Genomic DNA, 9,408 nt, shown 5'->3' on the forward strand with positions numbered 1-9,408 from the left:
TTAGTTTTATCATTGGACATCTTGCTTTGATGTGCCCCATCTCATTGCATTTGTGGCATTTGGCTTTTTTGAAATAGCAATTATTGGGGCTGCGATTCATCTTCCCGCAGCGAAAACATTTTGGGCGGGTAGGTTCCTGGGTAGAAGAATCTTGGCACCAAGATTTATTGATAGCCAAGTCTCTCTGGCAGACATCTGCATTGCTTGCCACTGTCTCGGTGGCAGTAGCAATATTTAACACCACTTCAGGTTTGTCTTGCTCAACAATTTTACAACTGAAGTAGAGTTCTTAAGCTTTCTTAATAACTATAGTCATGCTGTGTCTTTGAGCCTTAAACATTCACTCACCACAAATATAACAGAATGTATCACAGCTGTGGCGACATGACAAGACATTTTTGTTGTAGTGAATCATCCTGAAGAAAATAAATATTATTATTAAGTACACTCACTATACTATTGCCTGAAGAATATGTGCATCAACATGTGTTCAATCTATATCAAAATCATGCGCAATATCTGTATATGTGAGCTGCTTTTATAGCCTGTCTGCATCTATCCTAATTAAGCCTGCCTTTGCCTCAGACAACATTTGCATAGCATCTGCGCTGAGTGTATGCCCAGGCATGCCTGGACTGAACAAAACAGCTTGCTTTATGGGCAATGTTTAAGACATAAAATATGACAGGAAATATCAAAAATAGGTTATATCTAAAAAACAAATGGTATATGAAACCAACGTTTTCATGATTTTGGTGATCATCAATCTAAAATCCTTGAAATACACCCAAAAGTGTCAAAGAAGTAAAATCTTCATTGTCCGGTGTAGTAAGCAAAGGATAACCAACGTTTTGGGCCTGGCAAAGGAAATGTTAATTACCCTTTGCTTCCTATGAATGTTGCATAACATGCTGAGGTTCCCCAGTATGTTTGTATGTTGTAATTTTGTTGGGATAATGTGTGCATCAGCAGAGACATTTGCATCATCTTTGGCCTTAGGTGATGTGCTAGAAGATTGGAGGGTGAATAATATTGTACAGCTATTTGAAAAAGACAGCAAAGACAAGCCCTATGAATCTGACACCAGTCATGAGAAAGTTGTTGGAGAGAATTCTAAGGGACAGGACCAACATCATTTGGATAGGCAGTGACCAATTAAAGGTAGTCAACATGGCATTGTGTATGGGAGGTCATGTCTCATGAATCTGATTTTTATTTTGAAGAGGTAACCAAGAGGGTTGAAGAGGACAGTAAACTCTGAGTATTTCAACTTTAGCAAGACATCTGACAAGGTCTCACAAGGTAGGTTTGTCTGGAAAGTTAGATCTAATGGGATCCAAGGTGAGCTGGCCAATTAGATTCAAAATCGGTTTAGTGGAAGGTTAGTTTTCTGATTGGTCAATGGTGTACCACAGGGGTTGGTAGTGGGTCCACTGCTGTATGCTATCTACATTAATAATTTGGGTGTTAATGCAGTAAATTTATTGTTGACACCAAAATTAGCTGTGTAGTTGATTTGAGGATACCCAAATTTACATCAGGATCTAGATTAGTTGGAAAAGTGGACCAAGCAATAGTAAATGGAATTTAACTCCGACAAGTGTAAGGTGTCGCACTTTGACAAGTCAAAGTGTGCAAGGCTTGCAGAGTAAAATCACAAGGTCCTGGAGAATATTCCCATGATACAGCTGTGCATGGCATTGGTGAGATGACATTTGGTGTACTGTGTACACCTCAACTATAGGAAGGATATCTTTAAGTTGGAAGGGGTGCCAGGAGTGAAGGAGTCAAGCTATAAGAAAAGATTGGATAGGCTGCGTATTTATTTCCTGGAGCATAGGAGGCTAAAGCCCAGTTTATAAGGCTTAGAAAAGTTTATAAAATCATGAAGGGCATCGATAAAATGAATGTTCACAGTCTTTTTCATAGGCTAGACAATTCTAGAACTGGAAGGCATTGGTTTAAAGTGAGAGGGGAGATGTTTAAGAAGGGCAACATTTTCACTCAGAGAGTACCCCATATGTGGAAATGAGCTGCCACAGGAAGCTATGGAAGAAGGTACTATTATGGCATTCAAAAGACTTTTGGACAGATATATGGATTATAAGATATTTAAAAGGATATAGGCCAATGAAGGCACATGGGACAAGCCCAGATTACCAACTGAGTTTGCATGGATGAGCTGTGCCAAGCTGTAGAACAAGTCTACTATGTTGCCAGGATGCAGCATATGTTAGAACATGGAGTTAGAAGATTTCCTGAAAGGAAAAAATATCAGTGATTTCTGCTCCAATTCACTATTATTCCAATCATTCTTGCACTGAGCTAATTAAGTGCCTCTTAATCCAGGAACATCTCCCATTAAACTTTGTAAACTGAACTATTAACATTTTGTACAATTGTTTTCTGTTTCTGGAAGCAGGCAACATATAGACCTCAACATCCCGAACAAAGAATTCAATTGTTAGAGAGAGACCAAGAGAGTTGAGAAAGATCTAGCAGGGATCTGAAGCAGCAGACGATTTGACATTTAGGGAGGTGAATGCTCCGAGGTACTCATCCTAAAACAATTTAAAGCTTCATACGTCTGGAAAAAGTTAGGTCGTTCATCATTCACAGCAGAGCAACACAGCACACAGTCACAATTCACATATTTCACAGACTTTAACGATTCAGCCATGACAAACACATTGTACATATTGATACTACAACAAACTCACTGAAGCTCGGCCCCCTCTTTCAAGGAAAGCTTCCCAGTGTCATGACTAAAATGTGCTGAAAATATTAAGTCATCACAAGAACAATTGAATCATGTGGCTTCTCAGATGCATTATGCTGTCCATAAAAATATTTTGCAACAATCCAGACATTCAAAAAGTAGTTTTCTCTACCTGAACAAATTCTCAATCTGGAGCATCACATGTGCAGTCTATCACTCTAAGCCTTCAAGAAGTCCATAACCAAAGTGAACGGACTTGCCCAAGCTATCTAATGCTCTTATGTAAGATGAATTCCTCTCTTTTTTTGTAGGTTCAACAGCGAACTGCAGATTGAAAGACAAATCGTTTATCTACTGCCTTTGGAATTTTGCTATTTACTCTGGTCACCAAGGCTCTTCTTATATCACATGCAGTGAAAAGTAACCTTCACCTCAAGTTTCAGTAAAAATCACTCCAAAATTATCACTAAAGTCTTGAGCCTTTTTCAGTACTAAACCCAAGACAAACTGGGTACCATCGCATATACAAATAAGTTACTCTTCCATCAAGCTAGGTCCCACTCTTTTTGCTGCTGTTACAATCCATTCTCCACATGACCCTACAATAAATGGTAATTGCATATGCAGGTACACAATCCTTTATCTGGACATCTAAAATCTGGAAAGCTCCAAATTTCGGCAAATGAGGAGAGAGACGGCAGCGCGAGTCGGGCGGGTGAGGGGGGGAGATGGCAGCGCAACTAGAGGGAGGTGGGTTGTATACAGCAGCACAATTCGGGTAGTCTTAAATCTGGCTTTCCGAAATTCGGAAAAATCCGAAATTCGGAACACACTGTCCCCCAAGGGTTCCAGATAAAGGATTGTGTACCTGTACTTGGATTAATTTGTGACATCACCTGAAAGTTCCAGGACTTTCAGGTGCTTTGGGCATTGCAACAAAAACATTGTGATTGAAAACCATATTTTGTGCCGTAGTTGCGACAAAGCCAACCACAGTTAGAAACCAATTTTATGCAATAATTAATTTCTGTACAACAAGAATGTCTGCCTAATTGAATTCCCTGGCTGCTATTTATAATGATTTTTTTTCAATGGAAATTATGAATTACCTCATTGCCAATCACATCAATATGTTGTTGCACTTGTGGAACCCATTGACGCAAGACAGCAAACAATTCTGGAATGGTTGTTTTAAGATCATGTAGGATTTTTTTGCATGCTGGGTCTTGTGGATCAAAGAAGGAAAATTCTGAAAATGAAAAATGTTAACATAATTATTACTTTGTCATTCAATGTAACTGACATTTAAATAAACATGCTCACTCTCTATTTTTAAATATATGTGTGTATGTGTTCGAATGCGTGTATATATGTGTGTGTGTGTGTGCTGAACTGTAGAACTGAATTCCACCCCCCCCCCCTTAGAGAAAACCTGTTTGCAAAATCACATGATCTTCTTAGAACAGCAAGCTGTATTCAGACAGACTGCGGGCACCGGACCCAATCTTCTGAATCCATTCATCTGTTGCATTCCAAAACAATAATCCATTACTCCAAAGCATGCCCGATTAACACCTACTTGTGAAGTCCTTCAGCAAAGCACGTTCCATTGTCTTTACAAAGGCAGTGTGAGCCTGGACTATCTGGCTTGAGCAGAGCTCTGGCATTTAAAATGAGATATGTGTTTGTGTTTGCTTGTGATCTACACTACTCGCACAATTTATCTCCCAAAAACATATCTACACATAATATAAAATATAACATAATCTGTCACAATGCAAGCTTGCCATTTTGGATCGTCAACTTCTCTCTCTCTCTCTCTCTCTCTCTCTCTCCCAAAGATAAATCATCTGTTTTTCCTCTCTCTGCTTGTAAAAAACATATGACTTCATACAGGGCTCCAAACCCCATCTTTGAAGGATCTTATCAGTATCTCTGAGCCTGGACTTTATTGCCCATACACAATAGATCAGCATTCTTCATTGCCTCTGCAAAGTTAGCCAGTCTCAACATCTAGCTTCAGCAAAGCTCTTGCATTTTAAATGAGATATCTTTTGTGAAGTTTTACTCTGTTTGTGAAGTATAATCTACACAATCTATCTCTTTTAAAGACATATTTTACCCATAACTATTCTAACATCCCCCATATAACAATATATGTGTGTGTGTGTATTGATTAGTTTTTGGTTAATTGGAAATGTACTGTATTGTCATTGGTGTGCAACACTAATTTTGAGGAATGGCAGGTTATATTAGGTCATGTTTTATTTTTATACTCACAGAGAATGTTTACATGATGCCCTATTCATTACTACTGCATTATTTATACATTCTCTTGTAGTCCAACTCTGCACACAATGCCTAAGCTAGAGATGCAGGACAGGATTTAAAAGCATGGTAGACTTGCCAAATGGTTGCAAGATGAAAGAGAAGGACTCTAGAGAGAAGATTTCATACTCTCTGCATGTACACTGTCTACGAGACAACTTCACCTTTGCCTAAGGCACTCCAGCAGGAACAGGAGGAAGAAATTAATCAAATAATTTACTGTCATGTATCGAGATACACTTAAAAATGATTCTACGTGCTATCCAGGCAAACTAACTATACATAATACAGCAGGCCATGCAAAAATAAAAACAAAAGTCCAAAAGGAACAAGCACAGGTGACACGAAAGGTAGTTCTTAGCTGATCTTGCTAATGAGGCCAGCTGCCTCAAGATTTTTACTTTGAGAACTCCACCAATAATGGATTGTATGTTGTCGCATTGTACTCTCCAAGTAAATTTGTTGGCTCTACTCCAACTTGGCAATATAACCCATATAGCAGTCAGGCTGTTAGAAAGTTGTTCTCTTTTGGGTAAGTGGACTCCAGAAACCCATAATGAAAGACAATGGTCAACTCTGGTTCTGGGAGGAGTTAAAAAATCCAAAACAATAGTTACCTTGTTCTATGTACATAAAATAAAATCCACAATTGAAATTAATTTTATTTTATGAAAACAATGATTAATTGCCAATTTTTCCAAGGCTAGCTATAATTAAAAAATCACTTACCGCAATCTGTAGGCATAGGTGCTGAAACTACTGGATGGATAACTGGTCTCTCCGAATCTGAGGATACAGTGCTATAATTTCCACTTATAGAGTCCTCATCATTGGAAGGTTCTTCATAAGGATCTTCTTTTGTCATTTCAGTGCCAGTCTCTTCAGAAGGTAAAGAAAACAAGATGATTTGGCATATCAATTTAGATATTGAATCTATTAATTCACAGTGGCGGAAAACTTCCAATTGCTTCAACAGTTCTTTGTTAATTACTAGTAACCAATAGGTTGTTGATAATGACAATGAGTTTATTGTCATATACATTGTATAAAGCACAGGTTCACTGAGATTCTTACTAGCTGCAGACAGATACTTCACAAAGAAAAACAACTACAATAGTATACATTAAATGAAATTAAAGAGATAAATAAATATATATATATAGGTAATAAATTTTCACAGTTACAAACAAAAGGTGGTCTTACAGTCAACAGCTATGGATGAGTGTGACCCCCACCAATTTTCCCCAACTAGAAACCAAGGATGAACAATGAAATCTGGAACCTGCTGAGAGCCAGATCACAGGCATTTAAGATCAGAGATCCAGATCTGTACTGCAGGAGCAGCTATGACCTCCGGAAAGCCATCTCCCGGGTGAAGTGGAGATTCTGGATGAAAATGGAAACAATGAGGGACGCCCGATAGCTGGGGCAGGGTCTAAAACCGAAACCAAATCCAGTAGCCAGCGGCAAAGCTTCTCTCCCAGAGGATCAACACTTCTACCCCCGAATGGACAACTGTAACAGCGAAGAACCACCCCTCCGCACCCTCACATCCCTGATGAACTTATTTTGTTCGTATATAACAATGACATGCAAGTTGCCATCAGGAAAGTGAATCCAAGGAAAGCATCCAGCCCAGAAGGAGTACCTGACCAAGTATTAAAAATTTGTGCTGACCAACTTACCAAGATATTCATGGATATCTTCAATATTTCACTCCAGCAGAGCGCGGTACCCACCTGTTTTAAACAGGCGTCAATCATAATGGTGCACAAGAAGTGGGTAGTAACCAGCCTTAATGACTATCAACCAGTAGCACTTATATCAACAGTGATGAAGTCTTTCGAAAGACTGGTGATGAAGCAGATCAGCTCCTGTCTGAGCGGTGACATGGTTACATTCAAGTTGGCCTATTGCAGTAACAGATGCAATCTCACTGGTTCTACACAAAGTACTGGAACACCTGGACAGCAAGGATGCATACATCAGGATGCTCTTTATCGACTAAGACTCGGCATTTAACACCATCATCCCCTCAAGCTGATCAGCAAACTCCAAGACCTGGGACTCAGGTGTAATTGGATCATGTCTCCTCCAGATCACAATCAGTGAAGATTGATAAGAACTTATCTTCCACAAACTCCATCAATATCAGAACACTACAGGGCTATGTTCCTACCCTTCTGCTCTACTCACTTTACACCTATGACTAAGTAGCTCGGTATGACAATAACACCATCTATAAATTTGCCGACAAGTGGGTTGTATAAAGGATGGGGATGAATCAGCATAAAGGATAGAGCTTGAAAACTTGGCTGAATGGTGCACCAATAACAATTTTGCACTCAATGTTACCAAAACTAAGGAGCTGATTGTTGACTTCAGGAAATAAAAGCCAGAAGTCTACAATCCAGTGATCATTGGGGATCAGGGGTGGAGAGGGTGAGCAAATTTTGGGAGTCTCTATCTCAGTGGATCTTTCCTGGACACAACACACTAATGGCATCGTGAAGAAAGCACATCAGTACCTCTATTTCCTCAGAAGTTTGCTGAAGTTTGGTATGACATCAGAAACTCTGGCAATTTTCTACAAAGGTGTGGTAGAAAGTGTGCTGACTGGCTGCATCATGGTCTGGTATGGAAACACCAATACCCCAGAGTGTAAAGTCCTCCAAAAGTAGTGGAACACAGCCCAGGACACCACAGGCAAAACCCTCCCCACTATTGAGCATATCTACAGGGAGCGCTGTCATCAGAGAGCAGCAGCAATCATTAAAGATACTCACCACTCAGCACGCACTCAGTTCTCACTGTTGCCATCGGAAAAGGGATATAAGAGCCACAAGACTCGCACCACCAGGTTCAAGAACAGCTGCTATCCCTCCACCATCAGACGCCTCAATGATAAACACAGAGACTCATTTAAATACTCTTATTTGTGCACTTTATTGATTTTTTTTGTTCTCTCTGTATTGCATTCAGTTTGTTTACAGTTCTTTGTTTACATGTTTTATGCTGTGTACAGTTTATTTTTGCACTACCAATTCAAGCAAATTCTGCAGCGCCTGCAAGAAAAAGGAATCTCAGGGTTGTATGTGATGCCATGTATGTACTCTGACAATTAATCTGAAATCTAGACAACCTTCTTCATGGTGTTGGAGCAGTCCACAAAAAGTATAACAAGGGGAGGTGCAAGAGCCTGCAAGAAGTTGAAAATAAACTGTTTTTGAACTTAGATGCTGGGCTTCAGGATTTAGTACCTTCCACCCAAAGTTAAAAGTAAGAAGATGTCAAGATGTCATGACCAGCCCTTCTGAGGCAGCGCCTCACAGAGATGCCTTCAGCAAATGGGAAGTCGGAGCTAGTGATGAAGCTGGCTATCTTCTGTGCTCCTGGAAATTGAAATTACCAAACCAAGCTATGATGCAACCAGTCAGTATACATTCCACAGTGCACCTATAGAAGTTTGATTCAGTGCTTGACGGCATGCCAAATCTCAGACTTGTTAGAAAGTTGAGACATTAGTGTTCTATCTTCATGGTTGCATTGATGTGCTGGCTTCAGGAGGGGTCTTCTGATATATAGACCCTCGTGAACTTGAAGACACTAATGCTCTCCACCTCTGTCCTATTAATGTAAACAGGCAAGTGATCCCTCAGCCTCCCTTTCCTAAAATCAACAATAAGCTCCTTGATCTTGGTGATGTTGAGACCAAGATTGATGTTCTGGCACCACCCAACCAGTCCGTCGATCGCCATCCTGTATTCTGATTCATTTTAGAGATACACAACAATAAGACACCTCATTAGCCCAATAGGTTTATCCAGAAACTGACAGACATTACATTATAAATCTATTATGTAGCATTTTGCCAATACTAATGGCTGAATAAGTCTTAGAAAGTATCTGACCCAGAGAGCCACAGAAGATGCTTGCTTTCAGTTCAGATATTCAGAGAAAACAAACACAATCAAAACAGGATGGCAAATGAAATAAAAACAAAATAAAATGCAGGAAAATGATATAATGGTGCCTGAGCTACTGAGAAGGCTAAGAAACAACATTAATTTTTCTGTTTGGTGACCTTTTTTCAGAACTGGGTAAATTTGCAAAATTGAAAGAGTATCCATGAAAAGAGAAGACCAAAAATGCAGATTGGTATTGACTAATATGTTTTATTCTACACAGAAATCCAGCAATTTTTCCTTTATGAGAACCCTCCAATCTGTTGGAATTGGTCATTCACACTGGAACGAGCAAAACCTGCAAATTTCCATGTCAGTCTGCCTTTTTACACAGCATTCCAATATCAAAAGAGGTGGGATACTTAACTCCACTGCATTGACATCAAATATGATGTA

General features: G+C 39.5%; 1 protein-coding gene across 10 annotated transcripts in view; it reads right to left on the minus strand.

Annotated features, from left to right (window-relative positions):
* LOC138760434 (CAP-Gly domain-containing linker protein 4) overlaps positions 1-9,408 on the minus strand; it is a 396,307-nt gene that overhangs the window by 336,300 nt on the left and 50,599 nt on the right. For 7 of the 10 annotated variants that reach the window (XR_011355597.1, XM_069931024.1, XM_069931023.1 and 4 more), the window contains 2 exons: positions 5,777-5,926; positions 3,829-3,968 (listed from right to left, as the gene is read on the minus strand). Coding sequence is in view for 9 of the 10 variants with exons in the window: in XM_069931024.1 (XP_069787125.1) it covers positions 3,829-3,968; positions 5,777-5,912 (276 nt within the window). In the remaining variant the exon portion in view is untranslated. Of the gene's footprint in view, positions 1-3,828; positions 3,969-5,776; positions 5,927-6,732; positions 6,787-9,408 lie in introns of all 10 variants that reach the window. The other 3 variants (XM_069931020.1, XM_069931018.1, XM_069931021.1) reach the window with 1 other exon arrangement.

The sequence above is a fragment of the Narcine bancroftii genome, chromosome 4, assembly GCF_036971445.1.
Source record: "Narcine bancroftii isolate sNarBan1 chromosome 4, sNarBan1.hap1, whole genome shotgun sequence".
Taxonomy (NCBI): Eukaryota; Metazoa; Chordata; class Chondrichthyes; order Torpediniformes; family Narcinidae; genus Narcine; species Narcine bancroftii.